The 19400-nt window shown below is 38.1% G+C and overlaps 1 protein-coding gene across 2 annotated transcripts in view; it reads left to right on the top strand.

The window, feature by feature from the left end:
• The window catches only part of LOC107767630 (uncharacterized), a 44457-nt gene extending 26013 nt beyond the window's left edge, over positions 1-18444 (top strand). For both annotated transcript variants that reach the window (XM_075249040.1, XM_075249033.1), the window contains exons 26-35: positions 3861-3911; positions 4901-5044; positions 5333-5460; positions 6514-6601; positions 8024-8083; positions 8150-8399; positions 11179-11330; positions 11437-11507; positions 17476-17632; positions 18162-18444. In XM_075249040.1, coding sequence (XP_075105141.1) covers positions 3861-3911; positions 4901-5044; positions 5333-5460; positions 6514-6601; positions 8024-8083; positions 8150-8399; positions 11179-11330; positions 11437-11507; positions 17476-17632; positions 18162-18332 — 1272 coding nt within the window. In that variant the 3' untranslated portion in view covers positions 18333-18444. The remainder of the gene's footprint in view (positions 1-3860; positions 3912-4900; positions 5045-5332; positions 5461-6513; positions 6602-8023; positions 8084-8149; positions 8400-11178; positions 11331-11436; positions 11508-17475; positions 17633-18161) is intronic.
• The last annotated feature ends 956 nt before the right edge of the window (positions 18445-19400 follow it).

The following is a 19400-nucleotide window of genomic DNA, read 5'->3' as shown; positions in this document are numbered from 1 at the left end:
GACAAGCAGCAAATGTTGAACTATCTTTACATGTTAGTGTGGCATGAGAATTGTGCTGGTGAGAGGTAGCATTTACCCGGTGGAATTAATCGAGATGCTCGCAAGCTGGTCCAGAGACTCCCGTCATTAAAAAAAAAATGTTTGTGTGGCATGAAATTACCCAATCATTGCCGACTGCCGAGAAAACAATGCTCCATAACATTTTACCTTTCATACCGAACCTAAATACTTCAATTCAGGCCAGTTGATCTAGAAATAGCTGGAATGCTGAAGCGTCCCGATATTACCAATAGGATCCCTTCTATAATCACAGGGAAAAGAGTGCTTACCAGAAGTCAGAACAGATGATTATGATTCTTACCATTGTCTTTACGCATGAAACAGAAATGAGTAAAAAGCTTATTCAATTTGTGTACTTGTGACCAGTTGTGTGTTAAAAGTCACTAGAGTCAAAGACAATCTCAAAGTTTTGGTGGTGATCAGAGCCTCTGGTTTCCATACAGCTAAGTAGAAGTGTTCATGCAAGGCAAACCTAAAGGGAGTAAAACGACTTGACAAAGAAACATCTACAAGTGTCTGGCATGAAGCTGAATACAACGCATAAGCTTATACTTTTACAGACGAATATTCTTTAAACTTTGCAACAACAACAACAACAACATACCCAGTATAATCCCATAAGTGGGGTCTGGGGAGAGTAGTGTGTACGCAGACCTTAGCCCTACCTGGCGAGGTAGAGAGGCTGTTTCCAATAAACCCTCGGCTCAAGAAAAGGTGAAAAGAGAGAGAGGAAGAGACGAAGAAGAAAGAAAGAATAGGGGGACAAAGGACGATAAGGAGAAGGGGAGAAAGACAACTATAGTAACAACAACAACAACAACAACAACAACAACGAAACCAGTAACAAAAAATAGCATCAAACAACAACAGACTGGAACATACGATACACAGAGTGGATGAAAAAAAACAAGGGAGCTACTAATACTACTAAAAAAGAACGGGGAACTCTCGACTACCTACTAGTCAACTACTCTAATCTTCGACCTCCACACCCTTCTATCCTGGATCATGTCCTCAGTGAGCTGAAGTAGCGTCATATCTTGCCTAATCACCTCTCCTCAATACTTCTTCGGTCTTCCTCTATCCCTTCTTAGCCCCGCCACGACCAGCCTCTCACACCTCCTAACAAGAGCATCCGTACTCCTCTTCACGTGCCCGAACAGTCGTTTATTTCATATATTTTGGATCCACGGGGGTCACTCCCACTTTGTCCCGAATAACTTCATTCCTAATCTTATCTCTCCTGGTATGCCCATACATCCATCTCAGCATCCTCATTTTTGCTACTTTCATCCTCTGAACATGGGAGTTCTTGACTGGCCAACACTTAGTCCCATACAACATAGTAGGTCTAACCACCACTCTATAGAACTTACCACACATGGGAGTTCTTGGTGGCACCTTCTTATCACACAAAACACCGGATGCGAGCCTCCATTTCATCCACCCCGCACTAATACGGTGGGAGACCTCATCATCAATCATTTCTGCTACTTTCATCCTCTGAATATGAGAGTTCTTGACTGGTCAACACTTAGTCCCATACAACATAGTAGGTCTAACCACCACTCTGTAGAACTTACCTTTTAAGTCCTGATGGCACCTTCTTATCACACAAAACACGGATGTGAGCCTCCATTTCATCCACCCCGCACCAATACGATATGAGACCTCATCATCAATTTCCCTGTTACCCTGGATTATAGACCCGAGATACTTGAAACTACCCCTTCTTGGGATGACTTGGGTATCAAGCTTCACGTCCACGTCCGCTTCATGAGTCTCGTCACTGAACTTACACTCCAAATATTATGTTTTGGTCCTGCTCAACTTGAAACCTTTAGATTCTAGGGTCTGCCTCTAGACCTCCAGCCTCGCATTGACCCCGCTCCTCGTTTCATCAATCAACACTATGTCATCGGCAAATAACATGCACCATGGCACCTCCCCTTGAATGTGTCGCGTCAGCACATCCATCACTAGAGCAAATAAGAACGGGCTAAGAGCCGATCCCTGGTGCAACCCCATCACTACTGGGAAGTGATCTAAGTCACCTCCTATTGTCCTCACCCGAGTCTTAGCACCATCATACATGTCCTTGATTACCCTAGTGTAAGCTACCGGAATGCCGCTAACCTCCAAACATCTCCACAGAACCTCCCTCGGAACTTTATCGTACGCCTTTTCTAGGTATATAAACACCATGTGTAGGTTCTTCTTTCTCTCCCTATACTGCTCTACCAATCTCCTCACCAGATGAATGACTTCCGTAGTCGATTGCCCTGGCATAAATCCAAACTGATTCTCGAAAATAGACACACTCTTTCTCACCCTGACTTCCACAACCCTCTCCCAAATTTAAACTTTGCCAAAACACATAATTTGTCTTTGTCATTCTTCATCTTTTAATGGGCATGGTCCCATTCTATATGAACGAACCTGCCATATGAAAGTTGATTCTGAAGTGTATTAATTGCTTCCTTATACTCAACAAGTAGTTTTTTATTTTTTTTTTCAAATTGTAGCAAGTTTCACCTGTTCATGTGCCCACCTGATCCATATAGCCACTTTAGAGAATATTTTGTTGTTGTAACTCTGATGCACAATATTACTTTATGTGCATGGGGCCCGTAACAGGTTGGCAGTCTTTATGCAATTTGCTATTTCCGAACCACATGATTAGCTATTTAGATCCATATAGAAATCACTCATTTTGAGTCAGCAGATTCCAAAATTCAGAGTTTTCTCCTCCTTAATTTAGGTAGAAGGACACGTTCATTTGCGTCCATGTTAGATATGTCAGTATATTGTTTCAGATGGAGATTGTTGGGCATATTTGTTGAAATGTAATTAAGTAAATAAAAATGTGCATTCTCTAACAACTTTAACTTTTAAAGGAGATGGTCACACAATTCAATATAGTATCGGACTAATTGGAGATTCGGAGTCAGACTCTACTCTATTCTTGGTTTCCCTTATGCAGGGTTCCCTTGTTATGTTGTTCATGCTCTATATGTTTACTCATTATCAAAAAGAATTTTTGGGCATATGAAAAAAGTCAGGCCCGCACATGAGGGGTGCATTGAAACATAATTAATGAAAAAAGCACTCTCTAATAATTTAAACTTTTAGATGAGATGGTCACAATTTAATATGGTATCAAAGTCGGACTCACTTTATTCTTGGTTTCCCTAATGTGCAGCTCCCATGTTATGTTGTTCGCACTCTATATGTTCACTCATTATCAAAATGAATTTTTATGCATATGAAAAAGTCATGCCCTCACATGAGGGGCGCGTTGAAACATAATCAAGTTAAAAAATGTGCACTCTAACAATGTAAGCTTTTAGATGAGATGGCCACACAATTCAATATTATGGATATATTGACTTTTGCTGCACATGCAATATTGATTTAGTATGAGATTAGCTTTCCCGCAAGTCTATGATACCTCTACAGAATTACTCCATCCCTAATTATTACGGAGTTGTTTTCTTGAGTTAATGATGATTGTATCTGTTGAATAAATATTCTCAATAAATTTCAATTGTTGAAAGTCAACAAAATCATAAAGAATGTTGCGTATAATGTTCTTACTGATTATGTCATACTAATTAGGAATCCAAGAATTAAGAAACTTATCTTATTTTATGTACCCCAAAACTCCTATATGAGGAGCCTTCTTGTAAGTACTAAGTTAACTATCAATTTCACATGAGTTTCTCTCTTTCTTCTTTCCCGAGCATCTTTTATTCATTTAATAGATGAGGGTTTCAGTCTTGTTCAATTTTCTTTTGCAGGTCGGGCAAGAATTAGTACCGTTGCTGCGAGATTACAATATGCGGCCTCAGGTGAGATCTTTCTCATTCCACTTTTTAGTATCTAAGTTGTTAATACTTCATATTTACAGATAACTTGAAATGGTACTACAAAGGTAGCATGATCCCTGTGCAAGGATGACATGCACTGAACAATAATGGATAAATAGTCACATTTTTTAGTCCTTTTTAAGACTTTTGTCCCTTAAAAATGCCCTCACAATTATTTATTTTTTTATCTGGATTTTGTGGTCGAATTTGTGTAAAGAAAACTTCACGGAAAAGCTTGTACTTAGAAAGGGGGTACAACAAAATGTTACCATCTCAAACAAAAAAAAAAAAAAAAAATAAGAAAGAAGAGGGGTACATCATCCTTTAATTGGCGACAAGACTTTAAAATTGTAAATCCTTGTTTCTGCTGGACGTAGTAGTTCTTTTTATTCTTCCGCTTAAGAATATAATATATAATCCTGCTACAACATTCATTGTTCCGAGACTGATCTTCGAAGCAGGAAACTGTTCATTTGTAATAAACTAACAATGAAAGCTTGTGCAAATTTTATTTTATATTAAACAATGTACTGATATGAAAAATTGAAGAGGCACTGGAGGAGGGGACCAGCATATTAATCTCTTTGTTTGCTTGGTTTAATAAATTAGCACAACTTCCAGTCAGTTCAATTTTAAGGGAAAGAAGTACCCTCCCCTCATAGGATAAGGGGTTTGAAAATGCAACTGTTTGATGCACTGGCCAAATTGTGATTTTTCAAACTGTCATACATGTCCATTTTTGAGGTAGGTTAAATATAGCTTCAGAAACTCAAGAATTTGGCAAGTATCTTCATTTGGTGTACTGAAGTAAAAGTCAATGTATACTAATTTACTTTGTTATCATGTGACTTATCAGAAAATCTTATATCTTTGTCAAAAAACTTTGTTATAATGCTACCTTCGATTGTACTAAATTTAATTATCCACTAGCTATGAAGAAAACATCACCTTATATTTTATCGCTATTGCAGGCTTTATCTTCCTATGTGTTTATAGCTGCAAATATCATCCTTCACTCAACTGAAGAGTACAAGTCCAGGCATCTGAGTGCTTTACTGCCTTGTATAATTCCTTTGTTGACCTCACACCATCATACACTACGTGGTTTCACCCAGGTTGGTTACTTTGTGTTGTGGATTTTGTGGCCTTTGCTTAGCATATTAATTGGCGCTATGATTTTGAATGTGGATGTTTAGAAGGGGAGCCTTGGCAGAACTGTAAAGTTGTTGCCATGTCACGGGTTCAAGTCGTAGAAACAGCCTCTTGCAGAAATGCAGGGTAAGACTGCGTATAATAGACCTTTGTGGTCCGGCCCTTCCCCGGACCCTGCGCATAGCGGGAGCTTAGTGTACCGGGCTGTCCTTTTTTATTTTGAACGGGGATGTTTTCTTGTTGTTTTGCAGTTATTAGTGCTTCAAGTTCTTCAAAAATTGTTGCCATCAGATTCTAGTGTCTATGCAACCATGACTTTAGAGGAAAGATGCTTTCAAGATTTGAGATCGTACTTGCAAGATAACCCTGACTGTGCACGGTAAGTTGTGTTGTATGAGCTTCTCTAAGATAAAAATTCTGTTTTTACTTTTCATTCCATTGTTTTCCCTTTAGCATAGACAAAAGACACTGTCTCACACAGTAATGTATGTACAAAAATTAGAACAAACTGGGAACTCAGTTAATCCCACAAGTGGGGTCTAGGGAGGGTAGTGTGTACGCAGACCTTACTCCTACTTGGTAAACAAACATGGATTGAGAAAAAAAGTATATATCGACACGGAGCAAAACAGGAGTTATGGTCTTAAATCCTCTATCACCAAACTGAAATTTAATATGTGATGACTCTAGAAGAACTTCACTATAGGACAGATTGCTTTTGAAAGGGAGGGAGGTAGAACTGCATTATAGGACAGATTACTATTGAAAGGGAAGGAGGTCACCGGATGTTAGGTAAGTTGGAAAGCAAACATATATCGTTCCCCTTAAAAACCTAACTGGTTTGTAACTAATAAATGGACGTTGGGCCTAACTCAACCTCAAAAGCTAGCTTAAGAGGTGAGGATTGCCCAAGTCCATATAAGGAGACCACCCATCCCCTTCATTGTCGATGTGGGACTCAACACCCCCGCTCACACCAGGACTGGACATCTGGAGCGTGGACAATTATAGAGGCCCAACATCGGGAAATCGGGATGGGTCCTGCTCTAATACTATGATAAATGGACCTTGGGCCTAACTCAACCTCAAAAGCTAGCTTAAGAGGTCAGGGATTGCCCAAGTCCATGTAAGGAAACCATCCATCCCCTTCATTGTAAACCTAACTAGTTTGTAACCAAAACATCTTTAACCAAATATACCTATGAGATATTAAGCATATACATATATCATTCACGTTGGAAATCTAAATGCTTTACTGCTGAGATATTTGAGCAAAGTAGCCTGACGTGCTTTCCAAATTTCTCTCATATCATACTGCATTCGATACACTCTGAGGATTAGCTTTATGGTGTTATCCAGTGTGCAGAAAATATAGTGATATCTATATTATGTGTATAGACTTGAACTAAACATTTGTTTCTTTCTATCACAGGTTAAGAGCATCAATGGAAGGTTACCTTGATGCTTTTGATCCAAAGAAGTCGGTCACACCAGCTGGAATTTTCAGTACTAGAGTTGAGGTGAGGGATATTGCAAATTGGTCAAGGCTTAGAGTGTCATCTTTCCTGTGGCAGATACATAGGCCTCATTTGTTTTTTTAAGATTAAGACGTCTGAATCTGAATACACATCTGAATATCAAGATGTGTATTAAGATTAAGACATATGAATCTGAATATATTAAGATGTGTATTAAGATCTGAATACTAAATAGTTAAGACTGTTTGATTTTTAACATATGAATGTATAAAATTTATCTTTATTTGAAAATTAATAAACATAATATTCAAATGATATACTAACTAATCTATCAATAAAATATATCGTTTTTAAAAATATGATAGTTGTTGGTGGTGATGGCTAATGGGTGAATGCCGACTAGAGGCGATGGTTGGTGGTAGTTTTGGTTGATGATGGTGGTTCATGCTAGTAGCTAGTAGTGATTGGTAGTGGTGGCGATTATGATTGAGGATGGTGGTGGTGGGTGGTGATAGTTAATAAGTCGGGTGGTGGTAGTAGTTGTGACTGAGGAAGGTGGATGGTGGGTGGGGGTAGGTTATAATAATGGGCAGTGCCGCCTTTGGTTGTTGATGATGATGGGGTGGTCAGTTGTGGTAGTTGAGGTGGATGAGTGTTGATTGTGGATAAGAATGATGGTGGTCGGAGTGGTGGGGATAGTGGGTGGTGATGGTCGATAATGGTGGCGGCTATGATCGAGGATGATGGTGGCGTGGTGGTGGTGGAGGTGGTAGTGGTGGTTGAGTATGGTGGTGGTGGCGGCGACATGGTGGTAGTTGATAATGGTAGGCGGTGACGGCAGTTAATAATGGATATGTGATAGCATCTTAATGAAATTAAATCTCTATTATAGATCTTAATCATACAGACCTATTCAGACCCATTAAGTGGTTGTGAAGTAAAAAAAACAAGCACACTTAGTGATTAAGATCTGAATAATTAAGATTCAGACTTTAAAAACAAACGCACTTAATATTTGAGATCTGAATGATTAAGATTCAGACCTCCATTAAGTGCAAACAAATGAGGCCATAGTAACATTGGGAAGATTTTGTCCTTAATTGCCCTGCCTAATGGCTTGACGTGAACTAATATGATTATGCTAGGAAGTTGTCTCTGTGATTGCCCTGCCTAACTTCTTAATGTGAACCACATGTATTTTACCCTTGCAGTTTCAGAAGCACTGAAACTTTAATTTATCAATCATTGTGGTATGACCATTAATATGAGCATAAACTTGGCTAGTTCCTTAAAAAGCTTTAATCAACAATAATAAAACAATTCCCTTTATTAGCTGAAGTTGAAAGCAATTATATTGCTAAGTCAGGTATAGCAACCATATCTGCCAGTGTTGTCTTTGCCAACTATCTATTTCTAATTTCTGAAAGCATAATGTCCTTTTTTCCTTACTGGTGATATATGTAGGAACTTGAATTCGAATGTGTACCAGCAACCCTAATGGATCAAGTAATTAATTTTCTAAATGTAAGTGCTCACTTTCGCTATTTCATTGTATTTCGTGGTTTTGTTGCTCACTTCCCTTATTTCCAGGGGACTAGGGAGGATCTCAGATGCTCAATGGCCAAAGATGCAGCAGCTATCAAGAATGAAAGCTTGCTTGTTGACGATGATGGAAAGTGCAAGGAGATAACTGGAAATCTTACCGAAGGGCAAACAGTTCTGCCGCTGCAAGATATATCACTAGATTTCCAAAGGAAAATTACTGTTTCCAAACATGAAATGCAAAGTATTGATTCTACCGTCTTGTTGGAAAATGAAGGACCATTAAAATCACTACTAGGTAACTGGATTCAATACTAATTTCATATTGCTAGGCATCACCAATTTGGTATGAGAAGGTGAATTAGACAGATAATCCGTTCGATCAGTAAGTTCATTGCTAGTGTAGTTTAGCTTGTGTGCTTGTCACTTGCGCCATGAACGTACTGTGCTTTCCTGGAATGTCCTCCCCATCCATTCCCTCGAGGAAAATTTCGTCTTGCTTTTTTTATCTCAGCCTTGTTTCTATGTTAAGTGTCCCACATTGTTTAAGGTAATGAGTAGTTGTCTCCTTATATAATCTTGGATAGTCCTGTCCTGGGCTGGCTCCTTTTGGTTGAGTTAGGCCCAAGGTTCATTTTCTTAGTATGGTACCAGAGTCGGACCCGTCTCAATTCTTGGTTTACGCAATGTTGGATTCCCATGTTATGTGTCCGCACTACATATGTCCACCCTTGGGCATGGTGGGGGGCCTGTGTTTAATGTTTCACATTAGTTGAGAGAATAGGCTGTAGTCTCCTTGTAATTTGTATGGTCTTAGGCAATAGAGTAGAGATGGATTATCCACCGTCAAATCACATTTGTAAGAGGTTATTAGTGAGAGGAATGGATTTTCCCTCATTGCTCTACTTGGATTCCCGGAGCTCCAAGAAAGGTATGTTTCTTTGTGTGGTTGGTGGCAAGGGAAGTGATTTTGACAGCAGAAAATCTGAGAAAAATGAGGATCACGTATGCAGTTGGTGCTTCATGTGTAAAAGCTTGGATGAACATGTAGATCATCTACTATTGCATTTTCAAGTGGCTAATCGTTTGTGGAGGGCGGTTCTTAATTTGTTTGGGGTGCGATGAGTGATGCCGGGTTTAGTGAAGAAGGCGTTGGATAGTTGGGCTCACAAGAGGGGAGAGAGAAGTCCAAGGGCATGGAGTGTTACCCCCATAGCAATCATATGGGTTACTTGGAAAGAGAGAAATAGGAGGGCATTTGAAGGAGTGGAACAAGAGTTTGTAAAACTACAAAGTAATCTTTTGTTTCTAGTTTCTTCTTGGTATTCTCATGAGGTCCCTATTTGTATAGATGATTGGATGTAGGGGTGGGCGTCGGTCGGTTCGGTCGGTTATTATGAAAGTACAGTTCGGTTTATCGGTTTTCGGTTTTGTAATATTAATAACCAAACCAAACCAAAGTATTTACGGTTCGGTGCGATTTTTTCAAGGTTCGGTTCGGTTATTTCCGGTTTAGTTTTTCGGTTATTAACGGTTAAGATTTTAATATCCGGTGTAGACTACGAATCTTTAATTGCAGCAAACTTTTTCTGTTTCTAGTTGGCAGCATCCGATATAAACAACATCAATAGCTACAAGAGTTGAACTTGTACCAATATTAATTACCTGAATAAAGAGCAACATGGATTATCAAATAAGTCAACACTAGCTTAGCAGCTTTCTGCATGTAGAAAAGTATGTGCACTTGCATATCATTCCAGCAAATAAATTAAACTGAAGTGCTAAAGAAATAAATGAATCAATCTTTACATAAATCATACGTAAAAGATTTCCTTCCAATCGTACAAGCTAAGAACAAATGAAACTACAAAACAAACTAATTAAAAAACAAACTACAACAGCAGCATACATCTCAAGCATACCTCTACCGCAATTCGGTTTTTCGGTTTAACCGAAAACCGAACCAGTAAAACCGACCACCGAACCGAACACCGAACTTTTTAAAACTATAAACCGCAAACCGACCGAATAAATCGAAAAACCGAAACCGAATAAGCCGAATTTTTTGGTTCGACCGGTTTTTTCGGTTTGGTCGGTATTATGCCCACTCCTAATTGGATCTCCTTTGTTGAGAACTATATTTTTGGTGTAGGTTCTCTTCCTTTGGTATACGGCTTGTATACGAGGTTTCTCCCAATTGTTGATAAAATTATTTACCTTATAAAAAAAGGGTCTTAGGCAATCTTCCCCTTATGAGCTAGTTTTTCTGAGTTGAGTTTGACCCAAGGTCCATTTCCTTAACATTCTGAAACTACAGAAAAGGATGGAAACGAAAGGAAAGCGTAGAAAATTTTCCATTCCCTTGTTCTCTTTTAGGTAACTGCCAAAGTTTTTGACTTATTCGTCGGTTGTGACGCCAAACATGAAGATGCTAACTCTTAAATTTCTTCACTTCTATGCTGGATAGAATATCTGAGTATAACAGTTCATGCCATTAAGATTACCAGCTTGAAGTTTCTTATTCCTTGTCAGCTTATACTTACCTTGGTATGTGTTTAATTTTGTTGTCGTGCCATAAACTTGGAAGTTATGGACTTCTGCAATTTTTAATCAAGGCCTAGAATTGAATTGGTTCTTCGACAAAATGGAGATACTTGTTCGCAAAATTGGAATTACATGATTGTTGATGCACGTTAGCTTTGTTAGAGGTTTCACTAGTTTCTGTTTATGTAAAGTTTATCTGCTCCTTCTGATGTCATAGAAAGGCTGCCTTAATGTAACTTATCATTTATACCTGCTTGTCACTGACAAATAAAGCTCAAACTCCATTGCTAGTCTTTGAATACAATATATATGTAAGCTTAACCTTAATTCTGATGGGACTCTGTCAACCCTTCAGGAGTGATGTGCTGCAGTAATATGTTAAGTAACCATGTGAACTTGTATGATATATAACAGTTGTTATGTGCTGAAAGTTATAAGAAGGGTATTTCCCTCGCTTTCCATAATTTACATCTCAAGTATTCTCAAGATTTATTTCATTGATTATCCTACTTGGTTCTTTTGTGTAAATACAGACATAGAAAAGGAAGATCAGCTTCTTGATCAGTTGCTGCACTTAAAAACTGTAGCTTTTGAGAAGTTGAAAGCAAGTCGGCAAGATATTATCCTCGTAGCATCACTAATTGATCGGATACCTAATCTTGCAGGATTGGCCCGAACTTGTGAGGTGTGCAATCACGTTGTTGTTTCTGTGCTTTGTGGATTTTGGTGTTGGTATGTGCATGTTTTTTAGTTTCAGGTGGTTCATTGTTCTTCTGATTAACTGATAGCAGGTATTTAGAGCATCTGCACTGGCCATTGCCAACAAAAACGTAGTGAAAGACAAGCAATTCCAATTGATCAGGTTCTGATAGTATTACTCTCTCTTGCTTTGCTTATACTGCATGTCTTTGGGCTTTGCTTTAATTTTTCACAATGCAGATGTAAAGAAATCTGAAGCAAGAGAGGTTGCAGTGAAATGGATGAATGATGAGATTTCTTGCCTTCATATAGAGAATAACTAAATCTTTCTATAACTAAAATTTTCTATCTCATTCATGTTAATATAATCGAGGATCTGATGACATCCTTGAATAGAATAAAGATGATGTCATTGCTGTTGCACTATTGAAAGAAATACTAGATTGCCTGATATAATGAACTAACCCACAAATTCATTGACGTCTCTTAATATTTCATCTCTTTGTGCAAAAACTAATGGAGTGTCAAGTAAAACTTATGGATTAACATTATGGTCAAGGTGATTTTAATGAAAGGAGCTGCGTGTTTACAGCAAATGGCTACAAAATGTACATAGAAAATTGATGATTTCAAGAAGAAGAATAGAGCTTCTTGTATTTCTGTATATTATTCACATCAAGAGTACTGATACTTATACAATGAATCCTATGGATAAACTAGGAAAAGAAATCAGTAATTGCTACAATTAAGCTACAGAATAAAATAAGCCTATAATTAGGCTAGAGAATAAATCTAATCTAATCAAATCTTCCTACTAATTACACTAATCAACACTCCCCCTCAAGTTGGTGCAAAGATGTCGCACATGCCCAACTTGCAAACCAAAGTGTGAAGTCTTTTTGCTGAGACCTTTTGTGAGCACATCTGCTAGCTGCTTTTCTGACGATACATGAAGCAAACTCAAGGTACCACCTACAATCTTTTCTTTGATGAAATGTCGATCAATTTCAACATGTTTTGTTCTATCATGTTGAACAGGATTATGAGCTATACTAATTGCAGCCTTGTTGTTGCAATATAACAAAAGCTTCCCTGTCTCAGACAATCTCAATTCATCCATTAACTTTTGTAGCCAAATCAGTTCACAAACACCCTGGGCAATTGCTCTATATTCTGCTTCTGCACTGGATCTAGCAACAACATTTTGTTTCTTGCTTCTCCAAGTAACTACATTCCCTCCCATGAGTGTACAGTAACCAGACGTAGATCTTCTGTCATCTAGAGATCCAGCAAATCTATAGGTGACCATGTTTAGAGAAAAGTAGACCCTTTCCCAGTGCAGACTTCAGATACCGCAAAATGTGAAAGACAACTTGCATATGAGGATCTCTTGGATCGTGCATGAACTGACTCACCAAGCTAACTGAATATGCCATATATGGCCTAGTGTGAGAGAGATAAATAAGTTTTCCAACCAACTTCTAATATCTCTCCTTATCAATAGACTTTCCAACCCCAGTTTGTAACTTGTGATTACTTTCAATGGGAGATTCTGCTGGTTTGCAACCTGTCATACTAGTTTCTTTCAAGAGATCTAAGATATATTTCCTTTGAGAAATAAAGATTCTTCTTTTTGATCTAGCAACCTCAATTCCCAAGAAGTATTGCAACTTCCGTAGATCTTTGATCTCGAATTCCTGGGCTAACAGCTTCTTCAATCGGGCCATCTCTTCATTGTCATTCCCTGTCATTACTATGTCATCAACATAAACTATGAGAAGAGTGAGTTTACCCTTTTGGTGTTTCATGAAGATGGTATGATTGACATTACTTTGTTGGGAACCGAAGGAGATCATTGCTTTGCAGAATCTGTCAAACCAAGCTCTTGGAGATTGCTTCCATCCGTACAAGGCTTTCTTCAATCTGCACATTTTTCCTTGACTTTGTTCGGTATCAAATCCAGGAGGAATCTCCATATACACCTCTTCTTCTAAGTCGCCATGAAGAAATGCATTCTTCACATCAAACTGTTGTAAGTCCCAATCAAGATTAACTGCACAAGACAAAAGTATTCTAATAGTGTTCATTTTTGCAACAGGGACAAATGTCTCCTGATAATCCACTCCATAAGTTTGAGTGAACCCCTTAGCCACCAGTCTTGCTTTGAGTTTCAATCGAACCATCAGCTTTGTGCTTCACAGTAAAGACTCATTTGCAGCCAACCAATTTCTTATTTAGTGGTAAAGTGACAAGATCCCAAGTCTCATTCTTTGACAAGGCCTTCATTTCTTCAATCATAGCTTGCTTCCATTTAGAATATGCAAAAGCTTCCCTCCAATTCTGGGGAATAGACACAAAAGAAATAGACAAGGCAAAAGCTCTATAGGAAGGAGATAAGGAATTATAGGAGACAAAGTTAGATAAAGGATGTTTGGTGCAAGATCTGACTCCTTTTCTGTGAGCAATAGGTACATCTAACTCACTAGGAAATGTAGATAACTCACCAGTAGAAAAAGTTTCAACAACAGAAGAGGGATGAGCTTCAGTAGATTGCACGGTGACTTCTTCAGCTCTCTTTTTTCTTGAATACTCAAATCAGGTTTATCCAAACGCCCAATAGTCTCCCCCTGAATTCTTTCTTTAATTTCACATTCTCCTATCTTAGTGGCTTCAATAGTGGGAATCATTTCAACAGTGGGAATCATCTCTTCATTCTTATAGCTCTCCCCCTAAAGAGGTGATGGTGTTTTATTGTAATAGGGCTCAGATTCTCAAAAGGTAACATCCATGCTGACGAAGGATCTCCTAGAAGGAGGATGATAGCATTTATACCCTTTCTGTGTTGGAGAATACCCAATAAAGACACATTTAATAGCTCTAGGATCAAGTTTTCCGGAACTCCTAGTGTGAACAAAGCAAACACAGCCAAACACCTTCGGAGGAACAATATAATCATTCTTACTCTTCAAAGCTTCGAAAGGACTCTGAAAATTGAGGTTTTTAAGTGGCATTCTATTGATAAGGTAGGCAGTCACTAGAATGGCATCCCCCAGTAAGGTTTTGGTAAATTCATAGTAAACATTAGAGATCGTGCCACTTCTAGCAAATGCATATTTTCCTTTCAGCAACCCCATTTTGTGCACTAGTACAAAGACAACTAGTTTGTGGATTATCCCAAAAGACTCCAAATACGCACCAAAATCTTTACCCGTATATTATGTGCCATTGTCAGTTCGCAAGATTTTTATCTTAACCTCAAATTGGGTACAAATCATCTTATGAAACGACTTAAAATAGGAGAAGACTTAATTTTTTGCCTTTAACAAATATACCCAAGTCATCCTAGTGCAACAATCAATAAAAGTAACAAACCATCGACTACCAGACAAGGAAACTGTTTAAGTGGGACCCCATATATCAGAGTGAATAGTTGAAAAAAGGATAGTACTTTTATTGTCACTTAAAGGATAAGAGTTTCTAGTGTGTTTGGCATTTTGACAAGCATCACAAGACAAAGATTCAAACTCAGTTCTAGAAAACAAACTAGGATATAATTTTTTTAGAACAAAAAAAGATGGATGCCCCAACCGTCTATGCCACTGTATTATTTCTTGGTTGACGTTCTTATTTCCTCCAAAAAAGGCTTGACCAAAGGCTCGAGTTCCATCAATCCAATATAAGTCATCATGCAATCTACCACTGTCAATCCTCTTCCTTGTTTGAAGATCCTGAAACACACAATAATCAAGAAAGAACTTGACACTACATTTTAGTTGTTTGGTGATGGCGTTAACAGATAACAAGTTAACGGGAAACTCAGGTACATGAAGAACTGATGACAATGTAATATCAGGTGTACAGATAACAGAACCTGTTCCAGAGACAGGAGTTAGAGAGCCATTGGCTATTCTGGCACAGTCCCCTTTGGGACTAGGAGAGTAGTTTTGAAAGCCTTTAGAGGAGCCTGTCATGTGTCTATTCGCACCAGAATCAATAATCCAAGAATTAAGATGGGCATTAAAGGCAATACTTGACTGCACATAATTTTAAGTCCCAACATTAGAAGTGTCAAGATTGTTCAGGAGACGGTGAAGGTGCTGAACTTCCTCCGAAGACAAAGTTTCATTTGAAGCATTTTCTCCGAATGTTTCCACATTTTCTGCAATATTAGCTTGACCCCTTGATAGACCGACACGCTTGCCTCCACGACCTCTAGTTGGTCTACCATGCAGTTTCTAGCATGTCTCTTTTGTATGTCTTGACTTTCCACAGTAGTCACAGTGCAAATGATCTTTATCAGAAGTGAACACCTTTGTTTGCTCATGAGACACAGTTAACCCAGAATTCTCGGTTGGTGTGGAATAAAGCATGACTCTTCGTCGGCTCTCTTCCTGTTGAACATAAGAGTGTGCATCCTCAAGAGAAGGAAAAAGAACTTTACCAAGAACTTGGACCCTGATCTGATCGTATTCTGGGTTCAAACCTAAAAAATCATATATCCTTTCCTTTTCAACCAATTTTTGAAAGAGAACTGCATCATCGGTACACTTTGCTTGGAGATCCTGATAGTAGTCAATTTCCTGCCATAACCCAGTTAACTCGGAATAGTAGTCAGTGATAGTCAACTCACTTTGCTTAGTGGCATGAATCTTATTTCGAATTTCAAAGACCTGAGCGTCATTTCCCTTACGAGAGTAAGTGCGCTTAGTGGAATTCCAGATCTTTTCAGCAGTATCAAGCAATAAATACTGTTTAGAAATTCGAGGGTGCATAGTATTCAAAAGCCATGTCATAACTAGGGAATTATCTGAATCCCACTGACTATAGCTAGCATCAGTCACAACAGGTGCTTTCTTTTCTCCCGTAATATAACTAAGCAACTTTCTGGACTTAATAAAAAGCAAACAATATCTTGACCAAGCAAGATATGTACCAGCCCCTCCAATTTAACTGTGCTAACTTGTGAAACAGAATTAACCATAAGTGAAAGAGAATTATCTGGTGATTTGGTGTCCCCCATTATTTCTTAATTAGTAGTCCAGAAGCTAAACTTGAACTTCAAGAAAAAAAAGCAGCAGCAACCTTACTGGAAACAAGGGCTGAGAAGCAGAGACCCTACCTCCGATGATAGAAAAAAAATTGCAACTGGGGTAGGGTCGAACTGTGCTGGCGACCTGAAGGGAGCAAAAAAATTCCAGAAAAATTCGCCGGAAAGCTGTCTACTCGCCAGCGCGTGGGATTCACGCGCGCCGAAGCTGGAACTGTTGGTGGCGCATGGAGGCGCGTGCGGAGGTGTTTCTCGGAGCTGCTCACTGGGGTTTGGTCGCCGTCGCCTGAGGAAGCTTGTAGTGGTGTTAGTTTTTCCACACTACTGGTATATAATGGCTTCAATGCGGACAACCACCGTGAGGGAGGAAAAACTCGATCTCTTTCAAAGAACTGGAATCTATAGTGCTGCGGAGGGAGGAAACTCACCTCAAAATGGCAGCAGAGGCTCTGATACCATGATGATTTCAAGTAGAAGAATAGAGCTTCTTGTATTTAGTATATTATTCACATCAAGAGTACTGATACTTATACAATGAATCCTATGCTAATCTAGGAAAAGAAATCAGTAATTGCTACAATTAAGCTACAGAATAAAATCAGCTTATAATTAGGCTAGAGAATAAAATCTAATCTAATCAAATCTTCCTACTAATTACACTAATCAACAAAAATAAATAAATAATTCTTATGAGACCAACTGAAATTGCCTTTTTGATAAATAACATGTAGAACCAAGAAAATAAGCATCAATTAAGTAATATTAATCATATAAATGAACCGCCTTCCTTGATAAGAACTGCAGAAAAAACTTCAAACTTTTTTTGATTGGTAAAAAAGAAAAAAAACAAAATACAAAAGCAAACTTGAATTGAATGAGCTGGAAATTCACAACTTGCAAATCCTCTATACAAACTTTTGTTTTTTGTATTGGAACTTTAGATCAGCATAACCAATGGGAAAGTTACCTGGATAGGGAAAAATGTTGGGTTATCTAAGTTGGAGATGAAATGCTTGGTTATCTGGATAGTCATGAATTATGGGTTCCTTTGCAAATTGACTGGAATTATTTGTTGTACGTGTAGTGTAACTGCAGAGAAATGGGTGCCAATTGTTGAAGTCCCAGTTAGTAGTATGAAAGTTTTCTTGGAGAAAAAGAAGCAAGAAGGATTCTCCATCTTAGGTCTGGAGCAAACAGCAAACAGCATTTCTCTTGACCGATACGCGTTTCCTAAGAGGACGGTGAGTTTCATACAGTCAACATGGTGATCTCTTCTTCTTTCCCTTGAGTGAAAATTTTTGTGAAATTATCTTCACTAGTTCTGATTATAGATTTTGGTTCTTGTGGCAAATATCATAAGACTATTGCAGTAGCTTGTCTTTTGTTTTCATTTAATTTGAAGGGCTATTTTGTACCAAATATCAATACCTTCTAATGTTTATAGTATTCTATACCACGTGGTTTTTATAAGAAAAGGAGAAAGAGAGTGCTAATGCTAAACTTGAAAACGTGTGTATATCACTAATTTTGACAATAATACCAATTTTTTGTGAAAGGCATAAAACTATTCTTAAAAATTCTCTTTCACGAAAGGAATTAAAAGTTACGCTAGAAAGTAGTTTTAGATAATTATTCTAATCTTTCGACGTTTGTGTTTTTGTTATTGATTTAATTCATGATTCATAAACTAAACTGATATATTGATGTAACTCATGATTTTTTAAGACATTATCTTTGTAACGAGTCTGATGATTGGTTGAATATTTCTAGGTCTTAGTCCTTGGCCGAGAAAAAGAGGGTATACCAGTGGACATCATTCACATTCTGGATGCTTGCATAGAAATCCCACAGTTGGGAGTAGTTCGATCACTCAACGTTCATGTCAGTGGTGCCATTGCACTTTGGGAATACACTAGGCAACAAAGATCCAGTAGCTGCTGAATTACATTATGAACTTTTGTTCTGTGCAATATAGCTAATTGCTTCTATCAATCCTCATATTTATTGTACAATTACGAGTAATATATATTAATATAAAGAACACATGTATATGTACCCCTCAGTATGTGGTGACATTGTTGTTCTTGAGTGGTTCCAATTGTGTTATGAAAGATGTCCGATCTGCAAGTAATTTGAAGCTAAGGGAACAATGGTTCATCCTAAATGTTTCTCATTGGATTAGTATTTTCTCTGTGTTGTGTCTTTTCTCCTACCAAGTTGTATACAATAGGTACTTGTTTTGATTATTCAGAATGAAATTGCAAGCAATTGCTTCTTGTTTTGAAGTATAGCGAAGGCTGATGATTAGAAATGTTCTTCCCTTTTCTCTCCCCATGCAGCCACCATAAAACAAGAGGAGCTGATCCTCTTGCTTGGGGCCTTAATTTGGTTTCTTTACCACTTACCACAGAAAAATATCAATTCTATTTAAGAGATTACTCAGCCACCGAATTCTCAGGTTCAAATTTGGTTACCTCTGATCTGTGGGTTAAGTTTGTAATTGACTCGAGCAAAGTCTATTTAGGCAAACGAGACTTGTACTTCAACTAAAGGCACAAGCAAATAGCGAGCACAAAAGAGGAAATGCATGTATCTCCTTGAAGAACGAAGTCTAGGGTAGGAAAGAAAAGTGGAGTGAGAGCGTTGTGTGAGAAAAACAAAAAAAGACAACTGAAATTTGCAAAATGAAAGCCAAGAAGTTTGGACAAGTGAAAAAGAAAATGGAAGAAATAAAGCCAATGTTCTTGCAGAAAACCTGAAAACTTTATAGCAGTATATTTAACCTATTAGGTGACTATTAGCATGCTTTACTTCTACTCAAACCAGAAACTAAAGAAAAAAGAAAATTCCCCAAATAATAATCCATTCCACGCATAAGGAAGAGGTGCAAAACCAAAATGGACTGTGGTGGTGGTGGTTTGAAAATGAGAAAAACATGCATGCAAAACAGTAGTGCTTTAAAGGTGATTACTTTTCCTTCCTACAATATACCATATCTCTAGTAAAACA

Source organism: Nicotiana tabacum, chromosome 1 (assembly GCF_000715075.1).
Source record: "Nicotiana tabacum cultivar K326 chromosome 1, ASM71507v2, whole genome shotgun sequence".
NCBI lineage: Eukaryota > Viridiplantae > Streptophyta > Magnoliopsida > Solanales > Solanaceae > Nicotiana > Nicotiana tabacum.
This window is presented reverse-complemented; position numbering and strand designations above follow the sequence as displayed.